The sequence below is a fragment of the Zingiber officinale genome, chromosome 7A (genome assembly GCF_018446385.1).
Source record: "Zingiber officinale cultivar Zhangliang chromosome 7A, Zo_v1.1, whole genome shotgun sequence".
In the NCBI taxonomy this organism is placed as follows: Eukaryota; Viridiplantae; Streptophyta; class Magnoliopsida; order Zingiberales; family Zingiberaceae; genus Zingiber; species Zingiber officinale.
Genome location: NC_055998.1, coordinates 113,003,868 through 113,021,820, shown reverse-complemented (window position 1 = coordinate 113,021,820; position 17,953 = coordinate 113,003,868). Strand labels below are relative to the sequence as shown.

Here is a 17,953-nt window from a genome sequence, read left to right as displayed (position 1 = left end):
CAATAGAGGTGACTTCGACAGCGGCGGCGACCGCTGGTAGCGGAGACAACCTCCTGGGCGGCGTCGACGATGCGCGGTGCCGGCGGCAGCGGCGAAAGGTATCGAGGTCGTAGGAAGGAGGAGGTGGCCCCGAAAATGGTCGTCGTCGGCGGATTTGTCTGGCGGCCACGACGGAGGACTAAGGAGGAGCCGGAACCCCTTGTTGTGTTGGTTGAGGCGGAACCTAGCCCGAAGCAGCCCTCCTCTTGACGTTGGCAGTGCCAGCACGAAGAAGTCAGAGGAGAGGAGGTAGAGAAGGAGAGTGGTCGATCGCCGACGCCAGTGTCGGCAAGGAGTGTGAGAGGAAGTCAGTCCCTTTCTTCGTGGCCGCTCAAAGCACCGAACCCTCCCCCTTCCACAATGAACAGTGCGCCCTTAAAACAAGAACCCTGCTCCAGCCAAATGACCAAACTGCCCTCCTTCCTCTTTATTCCCTCTCTGCCCTCAAGTAATATCCGCATCAATAGTAAAATATTAAACTAGGTTATTTATTAAAACCTTCAAACAAACAAGTTTTTGTTACATTACCTATGTTGAATCAAACAACATTTAGTTATATTTTATTTTCCATAATCTTGATTATATGATTACTTGATAATTATATAATTAAAATTATATATGATAATTTGAACCAAACATACCTTAATAATGTAAATGGATCACTCAATAGTTTTTTTTTTTTTCGTCGAATATACAAGCCAACGCAAACACAAGTTACACAACCAAACAAAGACAATAAAATAAATCATTTCAGTTATCAGTCTTTTTTTCTGGAAAAAGGTTTTCCAACTTTTTAATGCAACGACTTGATCACGATAACCTCCCAAGTTGGATTAAGTTGAGCGTTACAGTATGATCATGCTTTTGAGATTGGAAAAAAAGAAAAGAAAAAGAAAGAGATCCAGACAAAATGTGTATTGTGTGAATGGGTGGGCCAAAAATTGCAAATTTAATTTAAATTATATTTTAGAATATCAAAATCTCTTTTTTTTTCCTTCGATTATTTACATTTTTAGACTTAAAATGGGCAAAAACATATGAACATTGTTGGTATGTCCATTTATAGAATGCTTATTGTATCTTACATGAGACAAACTTAAAAATAACCTCCTCCTCTAAACCCCATTTTGCTGATCCGATCCTAACATGACTTCTTAGGGTTCTATCTCTAGTTCCTCCATTCAAGTTCCTCTCGTCCAGGTTCATTAACCAGCCAGTTGAATTAATCGATCCAATCCGATCCAATTGGTCTGTTTAGAAACATGGTCTCCAACCACACCTTTTGTTGCTGGGAAAGGGCTATTCAAAATTCAGAATCTTAGATATTTTTTAAAGAAAAACGTGGGTGCTTTAACATAGTTAAATAGGTGATAAAGAGCTGAGGGTCAACCACTTCTTGTGATTTAATTAACAATGTATATAAAACTCCAACTAAATTTAACTGTTCCCCTGTTTTTCCTTACAGGAATCAGATTGATCGAGCTCCAAATATTGTTGTGATTGTTTGTCGAAGCTGCAATTTCTTGGATTGCATTGTTATGGAAAGATTTATCCTTCTTCTGAGTTAATTTGTAAGAGAGAAAAAAAGGGCTCTTCTTTGAAGATTGAAGTAGAAAAAGAAAAGATTATAAACAACTTTGCAGAAGAATAACTCAAGGAATTGAGCTCCCTGTTTTTGAGCTTTCATGGAAATTATTGACAAGTATATTGCTTCTTATGGCGGGCGGCGCCGTTTTCCTCCAAGACCTCGTCTGTCGTCTTGTCGACGAAGAGGAGGAGGAGAACAGCGTTGAGGATGGAGTTGAAGACCCACGCGCCGATGCCGTTGCACCCGCCGCCCTTAGCGAAGTGGAGGAGGAGCACGGCGAGGTCGCAGACGAGGTTGCAGCCGGTGAGCGTCGCCTGGAAGGCCAGCATCAGTAACGGTCCGCTCCGGGAGGCCGCCGGCAGCCCGACGCCGACCCAGAACCGGTGGCCGAAGACGACGGCCTGCGCCAGAGTGGAGCAGAGTATGACGACGACTTGAAACGACTGCGAGAACTCCAGCCAGAGGAAGGACATGCAGAGGCGGGCGGAGTGGCGAAAGACGCCGGCGAGGGTGCGGCGGCGACGGCGGAGGATGTGGAGGAAGGTGCGGAGGAGATGGAGGAACCGGGAGAGGTAGAAGGCGTAGGACCAGAAGAAGACGCGGCCAGAGGGGCGGGTGCCTGGCGGGAAGCAGAGGAGCCAGCGGAGCGGGGTGGTGGCGGAGCGGCCGCCCCAGGACCAGCGGGTGTCGCGGATCTCGGCGGCGACGGAGAGGAGCATGCCGAGAAAGATGGCTGCGGAGGAAAGGGACATGGCGAAGGAGTGGACGGCGAGAAGAGGGCCGAGAGGGAGGGGTTGGTGGATGCGAAGGAGGCGGAGGAGGAGGTTGAGGGAGGCGGCGGCGAGGGCGTTAAGGATTAGGAACTCTACGAGGAAGGACCAGGTGGACCCGAAGGAGTGGGCGTGGCTCCACCGGAATCCGACGATCACCGGGTGCTCCGCAAGCCAATATGTGATTCCGGCGGCTGCTGCTGTTGCTGCTCCTCCTCCTACTCCCCTGGTCGTGCTGATGCTTGTGGTCATGCTGCTATTGATCGCCTTCATCTCCATCGATCTTATCCTTCAAAATCCAAACCAAAATCGCAGCTTGAACGCGTACGTTCATTAGATTTCGTCAGCGTCAGAAGATGATCGATCACATATAAAGTGGCAAAGGCAAGCTTTTACCCAGCGCCCACGTCAGGACAAATATGGAGGAGCTCAATTGACTGAGAAGGTAGATGGATGATCGATCACATATAAATTACAGGAAAAATACGGTCAGTCAGTCTCATGACCATCAATGAAAAAATAAATCAAAAAAATTGTAATTAACCTCTAGATAAATATCATCTTCATATGTCAGACGTTTTCCAAATATTAGTAGTATATGTAATTTAACTCCACCGGGAGCCAGCATAATTACTTTTTACCAAGTTCTGTCCCTAAAAATTAACTTAATTTTACCTGGGTGCTAATTGATCACATATTAAGATCTTAGGTCTGGAAAGGAAACTTATTTTCAACGAGAAAGGCTTCGGATTTCATGTTCAGGTCATTTCATTAAGTTCTGTTATCAACATCTGAAAACGATATCAAAATTTTGCATCTGCGGCGATTTAGTTTATTTAAGCTGTTGTTTATATTTTCATAAATATAGGACGTAAAAATTAATTTATCCCTATCTAGAAAATTAACAACTCCCAGGCCACGTGACCCAAATCTTTTTGGTTTATTTTCCAATGAAAAGTCAAAGTTGGACGATGAAATTCTAGATGAAATGAAGCATGTTTGAATTTCAATGCTTTGTTTTTAATAATAATAATAATAATAATAATAATAATAAATTATCATTCTCATTTTTTTTCTTCCTGCTAACAAATATTTTGTTTTTTTTATTTGGTTTGTTATTTATTTGTTTTTTAAACACGTTTATTAATTAATGAATTGGTAGAGCCATGCTTCCCCTCTGGATGCTTCTAGAATTGATCGATGACTATTTATTTTCTAGATTTGCTGAATTGATTTATCAATTTCAAAGGAAGAAGAGTAAGGTAGATATGTTTGCATAGAATTCCTTGGCCCTTGCCCAAACTCATCTAAAAACATATGATTTGTAAAGTTCAAAACGAATTATCATATATTTTTAAAACAATTTTGACTCTTATTACATATTTTTAAAGAGCGAAGAAAAGTAGGAAAGCAAAATAAAATATCAAAAGAATTTCCTTTTTTTTTTCTTTTTTCTTGTAGTAGGATATGGCAAAAGTTGCTATGGATCTCGCGTGGCCTCCGTTCATTTTCCAACGTGAAATCCAAGCTTGGATGGGTCGAGAAGCAGCAACCTCCACCTCTCTAAAGGCAAAGCAAAAAATCGATCGGGTGTGACTGACTACCCATCCAACCACTGTGTCTATGTTCTATGTGCGCCTCTTAACTTAAAGTTAATCCCACAGAGTTATCCAAGATGATAAATGATAATTACGTTTGCAGCTAAGAACACGGAGTCTAATCATAAGGATGTCGAGACATAAATCTCCGAACCCTGTGTCTCTCACCCCATCCACTTCTTATCCTCTCGATTATCATGATTTATCTCTCTAGTGATATCTTATATTGAGTGCGACAGGAGCACTGGAGGAGCAATTTCGCCTTGTGCAACCTCTTAGCTTAAAGTTGCTTTGTAAACAATGCAAAGTACATTAAAACCTACCGGAGTCGCACTATTTTATTTCATTCCATGGTAAAATCTTAGCCAGCCATAACTTCACCACCTTATCCCAATAAAGTTAAAAGTGGTCATTTTCCCTCTGCCCTAATGCCTACCAAACCTGGGAGGAGGTTGCTCAATCAGCATCAATAACAGAGAGAGGGGCATCCTCTATCTACCAGCCCAATAAAAATTGATATCATACTCAATAGTTCGTCCACACTAAATTGTAGGCCCCTACTCTTTGTTCATGTTCGGTGTCAGAGAAGTAAACAGGCCAACTTACAAGTTGTAACTTATATTTATTTTAATTGCAAAACTAAAAACAATCACTTTTACCACTTTCTAGTGATAACAGAAAATACAGCAGCCACTCGTAATTTGCTTAATGGAAGGCTATAATGATTTGAAAAAGGTGGAGTGGTTAAAGGATGAAATGGTAGCGATAGGCGTTAGCATTGGAGAATTTTATAAAGATATGAAAAAGGTAGAGAAGTTGTAGGATAAGGTGGTAGCAATAGGTTTTGAAATAAGAGAATAGTATAAAGATAAGGTGGACAGGTGGGAGGAAGAGATGACAGAAAGACAATTCGTTCATCCCAGTGCCCTCGCCAAGTGCCCTCGCCAAGTCATCTTTAGACCATCACGAAGGAAGTAAATCACGGATGACTAACCATTAGTGTAAGTGGTAAGGCATGAAGAGAGACATGCTCGGACACACCAAGTGTTATCCCAAAAACCTTATGTGACAACACTCAATGCCTGTACCGCCCCGAGGGGACAGTAGGAAAGAAATATAGAAAGGTGGGGAATGAGTGTTAGCATATGAGAATTGACTGTGACTTATTTATTTTCTATGAACTGAAAAGTTGAAAACACTGCCATGGATAAATTAACATGGAAACACGGCAACGAAATCACATAACAAGGAAGCAATGGCGTTATTAACTTGACATCAAAATATGAAGCATGACAAGAAGATAAATTAGGTGGCACTGGAATCCAACGCATAGAAATTAAAACGTTGGTTTATGAAACAGCTCGGTCAAATTACTCATCCAAGTAGACATTTAACGTTTGAATAAACTTTAGCACATGGTTGGGATAAGTGAACTGTAATCACTAGCTCCTCTACTTGCTGAAAATACACAAACTGAATTGAACCTGAAATCTAGAAAAATAAGGAAAATTAATGTAGAGAATATTGACTATAAAAAGGGCATAAAATAGGTGCAACAAAAAAGTCAAATTTCACCAGTTTGTTTGGGCCGATCTATCTGTATTGCCAAAACTTCAGCAATTACAAACTACCAGAATGATAATTGTTTGAGCAACACATAATGAAAAAAAATCATCCAATATTGAAGATAGTGCAGTAGTTGATTACACGTAATTCTTCTGCAATGATTGTAGTTCTCATCCATGTCTCCTTTCCCCAGAACGAGAGCTAACGAGAGCTACCAAAATGAAATAATTTGAAAGTTGGAGAGGCATTCCACATCCAACAACAATCTCAGACGACTGACTAGGGCGACAAGCTAACTCTACTGATTGTGGGGAAGATTATGAAACCTGATTTTAGTATTTATGGGCAAATAAAGAGAGCTAAGCTTCCAAGCTTTAAGATAGAGATGTAGCAAGTATACAAACTAATAAATCATACAAAGTTGCTTCAGGAAGGTGGAGCAAGAAGGGATCAGATTGGAGGGGGTGATAATTCATTATGGCATTGGGCAAGTGAGCTTCACTGATGATTGCAGTTGCAATTTATGAGAAATGCAAGTGAGGATCACCAAAGCAATCAGAATTATGATATGGTCATGGTTGATCCAACTCATGAACAATGAATTTCTCCTAGCAATGACATAATTGACCAAGTTCCAGCAAGGGCAACCATATGCAGCCTCCAATGACTGTAGGTTATGAAAGATGTGCGAAAACGAGAGGAATCGAGAGGATCTAACTTATAAGGAAAAAAATTCTCTATGATCACTATCAAACAAGAAATTTCACAAATCTAAAAGATGGGCAGATAAGGCTAAGAAAGCAAGAACCTGGAAATAAAAAGATCCATCAAAGCTCGAGCTTGAGCTCCTCCTTCTCCTTGGTCAGGAAGTGGAGGACATACGGGGCGAGGCGGATGACGGAGACCCAGGCGCCCATGAAGGCTAGGTGAGTCCTTAGCTGCTTGTAGGCCGTGGCCTTGTCCGGGCGCCGCGGCATGTTGAACATGGCGAACTCAAGGCAAAACCCTAGCCGACGATCGAAGGTTTCAAGTGCGGTTTACTGCGTCCTTAGTTAGCGTGGAATATATATAGTGTGCCCTTGTCGGCTTAATCCATGTATCGGGTTTTGGGCTGGGCCAAGCTTCCGTCCATCGGCTTTGAAGCCCAGAAATATGATGTTGATTTTGCCTTGTTTGCAAATCAAGAACTTGAACCCCCAGAAAATTAAATTAAAAGGAATCTACATATTCAAGTTTTGCAATTGCTTGCATTTTGCTCTTAAAAGGAACTCGAAAAAAGTTCAAATAAAACTTAAGAGTGAATCAGAACGGAAGGTGGTTGAATTGAACATAAATACCAAGAGGGGCTGCACAAGCACAATAACAGGAACCATTGCCAGAAGCATGTTCATTTTCTTAAACAGTTCGACACACTTAAGAGACGTGAATTTAACATCAAGTTGACAGGCATACAAGTAGACCAAATTATAGCCATATTACCCATACCATCAATATTTTTTCTCCCATAACTAATTTGAATTTCTTTTGTTTACTTTGAGTCTTGCATTACTACTGCTTAAGGTGGGGGAAGCACTGATAGATATCATTCTTGGGATGCTTTGCTTCAGCGTGCTCTCTACACTTGACTTCTGACGTAGTACACATAAAAGTCTGCATGCATACCTTGCACTGGATTCACATCAACAAGCGTATAGTTAGAAAAAGAACACCATCAGCTTATTAAATAATAAATAATGAGACTTCTACTTAAATGGTTGATAATGAAATAAGAAACTAATTCACAGATAGCAGTAGGTGAAAGGACTTCGACATTGTTGATGTCCAAACACTGAGCATTGCTTCAAGAAATATGGTAGTAACTACACTGCATCTTAAAACAAGCAAAACAAGGGTGCATTTTTTTTTTGTTTAAAAAAAACATTAGCTTCATCTTTGATTTTAAGAAAAAAATGGCATGCCACAAATCATTTTAAAAGGGATGTGTAAAGGAGTTGTATCCAAGTTACATTGCAGTAGTCACATAAGCTAGGATAAGTAGTCGTTTAGCAAACACGAATTTGGTTGGACAAGACAAACACAAAGGTTACCAAACATATGCATATATTGCAAGTGATTTTTCGGAAAAAATGATAGAAGCATGGAGTTTGATGAATCTTTAACCGGTGCTTTACACCTATCTTCCCTTTAGATATATTGACTCTTTGCGATTGTAACAAACATACAGTAAATAAGTAACCTCTCTTTTTCTAAAAACAATAAGTTGGAGAGTATTAATGTACTAGCAACTAGTTTGGTCAAGATGCCCAAATTGAAGATTGAAGTGATAAGAATATGGTAGTGCATAAGCGACCGCATGAACGACTTGTACAAAACAATGGATCAAGTACTAGTTGTAGCTTATACTGATATTACTTACTAGATTAATTATTACACAATAAATGAAATTTGCAATAGAACTTAATACGAATATTGTAGCTGCTGCTAACAATTAAAGCTAACTTTCATAAATTTCAGGTTTATAAAAAGCTTAGAGGTTGCATCATAAACAAAATGCATTCAACAATTATATGACAACAACAACAACAACAACAACAAACACAGTTATTCCCAACTACTTGGGGTCGGATACACGGATCCTTAGATATTGAACTATAAGCAAGGCTAATATCTACGGAAGATCCATGCTACACATTTAAATTACCGTCTCAGGAAAAACATTGATTAAACACTCCATACGAAACTGACAGCGAATTTGCACAATTTTGTCATGGATAGTCCACAAGCTTCCAAATACGCATCCACTTAATCTAATTCAGAATCAAAAACCAAGGAATTCCCTCCAACTATATCCCAAATCCTCCATACTCCAACCAGAAATCGAATGAGACAAAGACAATCTAAAGAAAAAGAAGAGCGACAATAGAAAAATACAAGCAAAGGAAGCAAACCTGGATGGTCATAGACTTTTTGTTCGATTCCAGCTGACTCCCTGCCCAACGAAACAAAAATGATGAAGGATAAAAATAAATCAAATCCTCAGGCGACAAACAACACGGATCTGGAGTTACCCTTGGTAGGCTTATTCTTCTCCATGTTCTTCTCGCGGGCTGCCTTCGACTTCTGGCCATTACCGCCCCCCATCGCCGATCTCTTCTTCGCAGCTCTTTTTTCCTTTTTTCTTTTGGATCGAATCAAAGCCGATCTGTCGGCAAGGAGAGTAGAATTTGGTAGGAAAGAGAAAAGCGTAGGTTGGGCGAGGGATAAGAAGAGCGGATGCAAGAGAAGGAGAAGAGACGTGTGCCGTTAAAAAACTGTGGGCGATGCGTAGGAACGGCTCCGATGAAGCAATATATCGGGGCCGGGCCTTGGTTGATTTGATTAGGCTCTCATCAATGTGCGGAAGGTTCAAATTTACTTGGTCTCCCTTTTATATGTATCTAAATCATTTATTTAAAAGGGTTAATAAATACATTTAATCTGACGTCCATAACATATTTTCTCAAACATATTCACATTTTCAAAAAAAAAGAAGTAAATATAACTAACGTTGCATGACGAATTATTAGATAAATTTTAAAAAGAATAGGTTACATTTAACATATCTTTTTTTGCCTGAATAAATATTTCCGTAGTTTGCGAGGAAATTAGTACACAAGATTAATGGAATAAAAAGCATGTAAAATAACGACATTTTCTTATCCTACATAACAAATATATATATTTTTTGATCAACCATCCCAAAATTTACTTACCTTTTCAAAATACTCCCGGGGTTATTAGATTGTCAAAATATCCGCAAAGTTTTCATATTCTATCATTTTATCCTCCAACCAAGACCGTTAAGTCAATCCAATTATGAAATGACAATTTTTATTCCAATAAAGTGATACTATGATTGCCACATTATTACTCCATTACTGGATGAATATATACAACAGTTATTTAAATTACCAAGGGCGCATGTACCTTCCAATGCTAAACTCCACTACCCTCATTCGGCAGCTTTGCGATAAACCCATAGCATGAGAGTTCTTGGAACCGTCTAGCAGATATAGTGGCCAATGATCTGTATTGCATTTGTCGTATCAAGTTGTGTTTGCTCCAAACTATTTGGAATGCTGGACGAAATCAGATATGACATGTCACTGTGCATAAGACGAGCTTGAAACACCCCCAACTATAGCAGTTGGCAAGAAAGCAATATAAATGCTTCAAAATTTCCATGTTTCTTCAGGCTATTTCTGTAACCCAACTCACTATCAATGCAATCCCACGAAGGATATGCTTAGTTGAACCTGTTCAACATTACATGCACTTTCAGAAAAGTTGCTTGCATTATCATGATTTTAGAAAAAAGAAATGGCTCAAAGAATAAGGTTAGTTTCAATCACAGAGCAAAGGAGAAAGAGGGATTCAATACCCTGATCGTCGTCTCAAAAATGAAATAGTTTCTCCTTTACTGGAACTTCAAATTATATCCAATTATGTCATCTGCTGCCACCATCGGCGAATGCTAAAATAATAAGGCTCAAAAAAATCCTTAATTTTCCTTTGGCTCCTTTTTGCATGTTCAAGATCTAATGTCCGGTACGCCAGAGCAATCAAATAAATAGCAGGATGTAATCTCCTGCATTTAGGTTATCATGAACCATAAGATTGCTAGTTATAGATTCTTATTAAACATCAGCTGTGGAAAGATAAAGTGCTTCTGTGATGCCAATAAGACCAATGGATACCGTTTTCTACTTCAAGTAAACAAAGTATTATAAGTTCAATTTCCAATTTATAAAAATGTAATTCAATAAAAACGTTCAATTTCATCTAAGCATTTCTCTGCTCGTTTCAGATACATATAAAGGAATTGATGTGTAAATAGAAATCATGTTGGAAGTTTGCATATCATATAATGCAATCTGAGGTGTAACCTACACATTTCATTCATCAATAAGAAGGAAATGGAATGATGAGAAAGAATCATTGTTAACCATAAAATCCTCACAGAAATGAAGGGTGAGATAGACACCAGTGATTTAATTACATAGTGAAGTGCATTCATAAATGAGATAAGCAGGTGCTTCATACAATTATAAAGTATGAATTGTGGTTATGACTAGTAGATGAATTATAAATAAAAATATGATTCTAATTTTTTAGGTATACTCATTGTCGAAGAGATAGGAAATGAACATCTGAGAAATTATGATCTAAACAGAGTCCATGGACTTACTTTTCAGGGTGTTCAATCATACCATCCCACTGTCTTCTAGATAGGATGGTCTTTCCCTTCTTGTTCCGTCCATATGTTTCAATATACCAGCCACCAATATCATGAAGGCTACATCGAGGTTCAAACAGCCAATATCTGTAACATCATCTTGTTAATACCAAAGACAATCAGGAATACTGTGCTGCTAAACCATTACAACTAGGAAGTAATAGTTCAATATTACAGCCTTAAAGATTTTCCAATTTCAAATTCAACTAGGACCGATCCAATACTGAGTTTGAATGTGCAATTTTGAGGCAAACTACTCCAAGAATTGTCACAATTATGGAAGATTTCTTCATTGTTGTCATCAGTGTCAAGTAATTGTTCCAATTACCAATGGGTAGTAAAATAAATCTCATCCTCTACTGGCCTCTGTATAACACCATATCACTTGTAATATTTCAATCAATTTTATCATTTTATTTCAATATATGTTCACCAAATCAAGTATCAGGCACAATGCTAGATTAGAAAATAAAAAAACCATTTGCACAAATTTGTGTTTGCATTCAGATGATCCATCCATCTTTACATTTTGAATCGAATTTGTATTTTAGAGTTTAGATTTATAACCTTTATTATTTTCCTATATATATATATATATATTTTTTTTTTTTTATCATTTTAAATCTTTTATCTAACTTTCTATCTTCATTCATTAGTTTTGTTCTAGGCTAACCCAACAGGAGGGTTGATTAGCCACCTAGGCTAGTCCTACTTTACATTATTATCTTAGAAATATCCAACATCATGATGGTATGGGTCATCTGCAGATAAAAGTGATTGATATGCAAGAATCAAGTTGAGTAAAGAAATTAATGTAAAAAAAATTCAAGAATCCATTTACAAAATATTGATCAAGAATGGTCACACTTGGTACAGAAATATATATCTCATCTTTTTCAATAAATAAATAAAGGCCTTTTCCAAGTCTAGCAATCTTTTAAAGTATAAGGAAAATAATTTTCATTTAATGCCTACCAGCAACTATGAATTTAAAGACAGAAAACTAGTTTTAGTAAACCTGAGTAAAAGTCCTCATGCAGTTTATGTAACAAATAGAACCATGACTAACATAATACCTACTTGCTAGGTGGTAAGCAAGCTCTACTACATCGACACTCACAAGTTAAAGCTTCATCTTGAACTTGAAACCAATGCATGTGTTTAACCTGGGATTATGAAGGCAATCTCAAAGCGCAAATTGCAGTAAATAGATCAAAGTGAGAGATGCTGAAACAGAATGAACAAAAATGACATCTGTCCTGAAAATAACCCAAAGTCAACTTGCATCTTTTACCTTTATCATACCAAGTGAATCACAAACTAATCTGCTTGATACAAATGATTTTATTTTCAATTGTTACAGATGTTTCTGTATCCTATGTGGTTCTAACATACTGTCTAAAAGTGAAGTAATGAGAAAGAAATTCTTATCTGCAAAACAGAATAAATGAACAGTACATCATGTAGGAAAATTATTGTATTAAGTTTGGTATGATGCATTAGAAAATGCAAGTGAATAATATTAGATACATGATCAACATGTAGCTGTGCACCACAAGAAAAGGATTGCTTGTATAAACAAAAGAGAAGGACAAAAGAGATTTGTTATACATGAAGCATAATAAAGTTCCAAAAAATTGCAAAATATATGCACTGAAAATAAAACAATGATATTCATGTTAAGCAGTGAAGCATAAATACTGCACTATATCCATGTTAGAGACCAAAAACCGGCCTTTCTTTTTAAACATAAAGTAGCCTTGTTGTATGATATAATTGTTTGTAAAATGTATCGTTGAATTTTAAAAATAAACTACTACAATTAAAAAAAGGCAGCCCGGTGCATGAAGCTCCCGCCATGCGGGATCCCGGGAAAGGATCCATTGTACGCTGCCTTACCTGCATTTTGCAAGAGGTTGTTTCCAGGATTCGAACCTGTGACCTTTTGGTCACATAGCAACAACAATTTTAAAAATAAACTACTACAATTGAGAATACAAAAAGGATTCGAATGCTAAAGATCATTTGAACTGCTTGTCCCAAAAACTTCATCTTTTAGCAAAGGGCTCAAATTGTAAGGATGAAAGTATGTGCACAAATGTACCTGCCACATTGCATTCCTGTGAAAATCCATCTAGCCTAAATTGTAGTGATAATCTTTTGCATATATGCCCAAATCCAGACATGTTTAAATATTCAAGAATCCAGATAAATGGAGAGATTCCAATTGTTGTTGAATAAACTAAAAACAATTACTATTTAGTCAAAGTCCAGCATAATATTTTCTATGTTCCTTTTTCATTTTTACCTTTTCTTTAAACAATAGAAACCAGGTTTTTATATTAGTTTCCCATTTTTTAGTTTTACCTGTCCTATGCTTACAAAATATCCTCATCAATTCTCACATTTTGACATGACTATTGGATGAAAACTCAATGGACATGGACAGGACCATTGACAGGCTTGGACAGCAATTTTTGAAGCAGAATAATACTGATGGACAAAAACTGATGTCCACTTTAAGTCAGTATTCAATCCATTTTCTACCCGAACTAAAAGGATAAATGGAAAAAAGACTGTCAATTGTTCCACCTGTGACCTTGTCTATGATTTGTTCCACTACTGGTGTGGCATAGATGTATTCAATCTGCATATTATAACAATTATAGAAATTTAATTATTTAGAAGTATAACATATTGGTATTTAAGTACACAAACTGCTGGAAAAATAAGACCAAAAAGAGGTAGCCGATGCATAAACAGGGAGAGGCACAAACCAGTAAAGTTCTATGCTTCATAATCACGTGCGTTTTAACCCCAGTTCTATTATAAACAGAGCATGAATCTTCCTCCGTGCTCGTCCCAAGTCCCGTGACTATTCCCAGTAAAGTTCTTGATCCTGAGGAACCTGACGAAGCTGAGTTTTTGGCTCCATCTGTAGGCAGAAAGATATGTATATGGTCTTCTGAATCCACTATTGGCAAGTCAATGCATTTGCATCTCTGACTTCTGTTTGCTACAGCAACTACTCTCCCAAAAATATGGAGCTCAAGGTCTTTATAAGCATCTGATTCAGACACACTGCTTTGAGCCATTTCTGTCCCAGAAATATTGGCATTCCTTGAATGAGCAACCTTCCCTTCCACGATAGACTGCTCAACATCTTCATGAGCTCCATGAACCATGGAATAATCAAAATTGGTTATTTTTTCATGGAAAATATAAGATAATTCAGGAAGTCTGTCCACCAAATTAACAATTCCAAACAAATCACGTCCTGAGACTAGCTGAAGGACCTCTGAAGTTTCATATCCAGACCTTTCTTCAGCCTCAAAACAATCAGGAAGTAGATCAATAGACTCAATTGGTGGCCCATAATATGCCATCCGTATTGCCGAGTAGAATTCATTTTCTAGTTTATCAAAATAACTAGTGCCCGTTGCTACTCTCCTCTCCATAATAATATCATCAACAACAAGTCTGTACCATTTTAGCCATTCCACTACATTGCTATGTCTTGCCATCGTTAGTGAGGAGCTCTGGGAATAGATGGGTGAAGCAAATCCACACCGTTTTTGAAATGTTTGCCTTTGAGCAAGTAAATAGCTATCATAGTCAGCTCTTTTCTTAGAATCGGAAAGAATCTGCAAACAATCATAATGGACATTGAGTACCATTTTACATGTTTCAAAACAAGGTTCAACTGGATGCCGGGTAATCGTGTGTTGTACTTAATGTTTATTTCTCAAGACAACAATATAAAAGGATTATGGATAATGAAAAGCCCAAAGATATATTCGGACTGCATTAATCAGATGTTCGTCAAACGAATTAAAGAAACTAGAGACGACTAACGAGTGAAAATAGTTCATCCATTGATGTTCTGGGCTGAATCATGCTGTTCAAATTCTAACGATATGCCAAACAGACTACGATCCGCGATAATTACCTCATAAGCGGCGAGGACGTGGAGGAAGCGATCGGAGGCGGCAGCGTCGTCAGGCGAACCCGATGCGACCATATCAGGGTGGGTTTCCTTGGCGAGCTTACGGAACGAGGCCTTGATCTCCGCAAAGGAGCTCGACTCCGGTACCCCTAGCACCTCATAGGCGCTTCCGCTGTGGAACTCGCCGGAGGCGCCAGCATCAGCGGTGCTCAGCAGCCGCTTCCACCTTCCCCCGAGAGGAGCGGTGGAAGCGACGAGACGAAGGATCCTGCGGAGATCGAGCGCTCGGAACTCCATAGCCATCGAAGTCGTGGTAGCCAAGCGCCGGTCATTTCATCCGGTTGGTGGCTACGCGGCAGCCATTCACTGATGGGCTTTTTGGCCCATTTGCCATTTTTTTTAATCTTCTCGTAGTAAAGTTTTTTATTCTAATAAAAATATATTAAACTAGTATTGTGCACTTTTTCACACGTTGAACAACAATTTATTATTTATTATTTATTTTTATATTTTATTTTTCAATTTTGATTCCAGACCAACAATTTCAATATTATTAATTTATTTAGAACAGAAATAATTTGATTTAAAATATGCAAATGAAAGAATAATTAGCAATCTCATCGACACGTTAAGTGCCCCAAGGAAAAAAATATATATATCAGTGGGCCCAACCTTTTTCTACGCATTACGTAAAGTATTTGTTATCGCCTACATCTCTTCTTCTTCTTCTTCTCGCCGCGAGAAAAAGACAAGGCCACCGTCACCGATGGCACGCGACGCGACATCGACGTGGTCCGATCTCCTCGGCGGCGTCATCTCCGAGTCCCACCGCATCGTCGCCGCCCACTCCCGTCACTTCCTCGCCCTCTCCGTCCTCTTCCTCCTCCCTTTCTCCTCCATCCTCGTTGCTGCCCCTTCATTTTTCTTCACCTCCGCCCCCTCCACCTCCTCCCTCTTCTTCTCCCATCGCCACCGCCTCCCATCCCTTGCACCTCCTGTCCTCTTCTCTTTCGCCGCCCTATTCCTTCTCTCCGCCTCCGCTGCCATCTCCGGTAGCGCCCACCATGGCTTCTACGGCCGCCCCGTCAAGATCCTACCCGCCCTCCGCTCCCTCCCCGCCCGCCTCGCCCACCTCACCGCCACCCTCGCAGCCGCCCTACTTCCCCTCGCCACTCTCTTCCTCCTCCTCGCCTCCCTCCTCCTCCTCTCCCTCAAAGCCCTCACCTTTCTCCACCTCCCCCCTCGCCTTTCCCCCTTTCTCTACTCCATCTTCGCTGCCTTCGCTTTCCTCGCCCTCCTCCACCTCCATCTCACCTACTTCCTCGCCGGAGTCATCGCGATTTTGGAATCGAGTTGGGGTTTTGCGCCGCTCCGCCGCAGCGCCTACCTGATAAAGGGGATGCGGCCCGCTTCCCTGTGCCTCAATCTCTTCTTCGCGGTCGCCATCGGGCTCACTCTGTGGGGCTGCGCTGTGGGAAATCCGGGGAGCATGGCGGCGGCGGCGGCGATCGCCCGCACGGTGTTCGCGACGGGGATCACGGCGGCGTTGCTGCTGTACTGGATGGTGGCGGCCGTGGTGGCGTACATGTACTGCAAGGCGTTGCATGGGGAGCTCGCCGGGGAGATCGCCGAGGAGTTCGCATGGGAGTACGTTTCCCTCCCGTTTCACGACCGCTCGGTGCCGCATGCTGTTTCGGTGATTCGCCGGTGAGATCGCAGTGGAGTTGTTGAAGAAAGTACAGTCAAAGGAAGATTTTATCGAATCTTAAAAGATCTTTATGCGTAGATTTTAAGAAGTATCTTTGTAAATTTTTTTCATGATCTTTGGTTCTTTCCAGGCCTCTCAAATCAAATCACATACACTGCCGTTGTTAATCTCCGACTTCAATTTTCATTTTCATATATAATGTTTTAGCAATAAAATCTAGTGGACAACTGTGCTAAATGCATAATGATTTTAAAGGCAACTGATTTATGGACGAACTTCAACGTAATCAAGTTTTATTTTAATAATAATAATTTCAAAAGTATACCGATAAAACATATGAATTATAGTCTTAAAAATATCCGGGGTTATGGTTTATGTTCAGTTGTCCCCTAAATACATCAGATTTGGATTCAATGAGTCTTGCTAACAATCACCGCCGCTTAATAAAAATATTAAACTGAAAGTCCATGCAAAATGAATAATCAAGAAAAAAATGTTGAAGATTGTTGTGACAAAAAAATGATTCATTCGTCCCAGTGTTTCTGTCAATTATGACAACACCCCATACACTAGCCACTAGTCCATCTCAAGAGGACTAATGGTCAATTAAGGGGAGGTTAAATAGTTTGATCATCTCAACTTGATTTTCTTTTTAAAATGTTAGTTGTACAAGGGAATAATAATTGAAATAAAGTAAAAAAGAAAAAAAATTCTAACAAGATTATGTAATATGGTTGTGCTCCTATTCCATAATTTATTTTTTAGGTGGACAATCTCTTAATTTTTTGGTAAATTAATCCTCGATAATTTTCAACTAAAACTTACTCCTTTTCGATGAAGTGAAACCTCTCACGAATTTCTCTTTCTTTTTACCAGATAAAAACTTAGATTAGAAGGGAAAGAATTAGCTTGGAAGTTTCAAGGAACGACTTGGAGTATTTTAGCAAGAATTAGTAATCTCCTTCATCTCTCAAAGTTTCTTTAAATAGAGTGGAAAGAGTTGATCATATATCAACTCAGTTCCTGCACACCAGTCGACTGATGCTATCGTTGGATACAACCAACAACTACTTCGCAGAATCAGGGACTCTAATAACGGTAAATAACAACTACTTACCACTCGACTAATAAAGATATTAATCGATTGGTCGTTGCTGGCTGAACGAACAGAATGCTTTTGTTTGCTCCCAATTATCTACCTAGTATACTGACCAGTCGATTGGTCCCGGTTACACACTCAACTCTCATCCTATCTGGAGTCGTCCTTAAAGTCCTCTTCCTCAGCCTTTGTCCCTCAGACGCACTCGAGCTCGCGGCTCCTCTCTGTGTCATCCTTCACGTTGTCTTGAAATCCGCTTCCCTCTGACCCACTTCATTGCTCCTCATTCTGCGATCTCTCGGATGCATCATCCTCCACCGATCACAAGAACTCGAGCCATAGGATCAACTTTCCCTAAACTTGG

General features: G+C 39.5%; 4 protein-coding genes across 10 annotated transcripts; 1 reads left to right on the top strand and 3 right to left on the bottom strand.

The window, feature by feature from the left end:
- Positions 1-1,607: 1,607 nt before the first annotated feature.
- LOC122002050 (elongation of fatty acids protein 3-like) lies at positions 1,608-3,137 on the bottom strand. Its single transcript, XM_042557083.1, has one exon. The coding sequence runs from the start codon at positions 2,674-2,676 to the stop codon at positions 1,732-1,734; it is 945 nt and encodes a 314-aa protein (XP_042413017.1). The 5' UTR covers positions 2,677-3,137; the 3' UTR covers positions 1,608-1,731.
- Positions 3,138-6,921: 3,784 nt separating this feature from the next.
- On the bottom strand, positions 6,922-8,855 carry LOC122002051 (uncharacterized protein At2g23090-like). Its single transcript, XM_042557084.1, has 3 exons — positions 8,630-8,855; positions 8,510-8,550; positions 6,922-7,229 (listed from the first exon to the last, which is right to left on the bottom strand). Exons 1-3 carry the CDS (start codon positions 8,700-8,702, stop codon positions 7,110-7,112), a joined length of 234 nt encoding a protein of 77 aa, XP_042413018.1. The 5' UTR covers positions 8,703-8,855; the 3' UTR covers positions 6,922-7,109.
- Positions 8,746-15,143, bottom strand: LOC122002047. 7 transcript variants are annotated; one of them, XM_042557076.1, is made up of 7 exons: positions 14,786-15,135; positions 13,614-14,480; positions 11,917-12,002; positions 10,789-10,923; positions 9,982-10,188; positions 9,528-9,856; positions 8,746-8,998 (listed from the first exon to the last, which is right to left on the bottom strand). In XM_042557076.1, the coding sequence occupies exons 1-5, from the start codon at positions 15,083-15,085 to the stop codon at positions 10,044-10,046; spliced, it is 1,533 nt and encodes a 510-aa protein (XP_042413010.1). In that variant the 5' UTR covers positions 15,086-15,135; the 3' UTR covers positions 8,746-8,998; positions 9,528-9,856; positions 9,982-10,043. The 7 variants fall into 7 exon arrangements, with proteins under 7 accessions (XP_042413010.1, XP_042413009.1, XP_042413011.1 ...); XM_042557075.1 differs by lacking the exon at positions 8,746-8,998 and having other exon boundaries at positions 9,415-9,856; XM_042557077.1 differs by lacking the exons at positions 8,746-8,998; positions 9,528-9,856 and having other exon boundaries at positions 10,136-10,188; positions 11,957-12,002; positions 14,786-15,140.
- A 302-nt stretch (positions 15,144-15,445) lies between these two features.
- Positions 15,446-16,659, top strand: LOC122002049. Its single transcript, XM_042557082.1, has one exon. The coding sequence runs from the start codon at positions 15,549-15,551 to the stop codon at positions 16,491-16,493; it is 945 nt and encodes a 314-aa protein (XP_042413016.1). The 5' UTR covers positions 15,446-15,548; the 3' UTR covers positions 16,494-16,659.
- Positions 16,660-17,953: the final 1,294 nt, after the last annotated feature.

Bases quoted from the DNA above. Each gene is read 5' to 3' on its own strand.
- LOC122002047 (XM_042557076.1), bottom strand. From the start codon at position 15,085: ATGGCTATGGAGTTCCGAGCGCTCGATCTCCGCAGGATCCTTCGTCTC. The intron at 12,003-13,613 runs GTTTGTGCCTCT...TCATAATCCCAG, and splicing joins TGAAGCATAGAACTTTACTG to GTTAAACACATGCATTGGTT. The intron at 10,924-11,916 runs GTAGGTATTATG...ATGATGTTACAG, and splicing joins GCTTGCTTACCACCTAGCAA to ATATTGGCTGTTTGAACCTC.
- LOC122002051 (XM_042557084.1), bottom strand. From the start codon at position 8,702: ATGGGGGGCGGTAATGGCCAGAAGTCGAAGGCAGCCCGCGAGAAGAAC. The intron at 8,551-8,629 runs GTAACTCCAGAT...TTCGTTGGGCAG, and splicing joins GAAGAATAAGCCTACCAAGG to GGAGTCAGCTGGAATCGAAC. The intron at 7,230-8,509 runs GTTTGCTTCCTT...ATGTGAATCCAG, and splicing joins AAAAGTCTATGACCATCCAG to TGCAAGGTATGCATGCAGAC.
- LOC122002049 (XM_042557082.1), top strand. From the start codon at position 15,549: ATGGCACGCGACGCGACATCGACGTGGTCCGATCTCCTCGGCGGCGTC.
- LOC122002050 (XM_042557083.1), bottom strand. From the start codon at position 2,676: ATGGAGATGAAGGCGATCAATAGCAGCATGACCACAAGCATCAGCACG.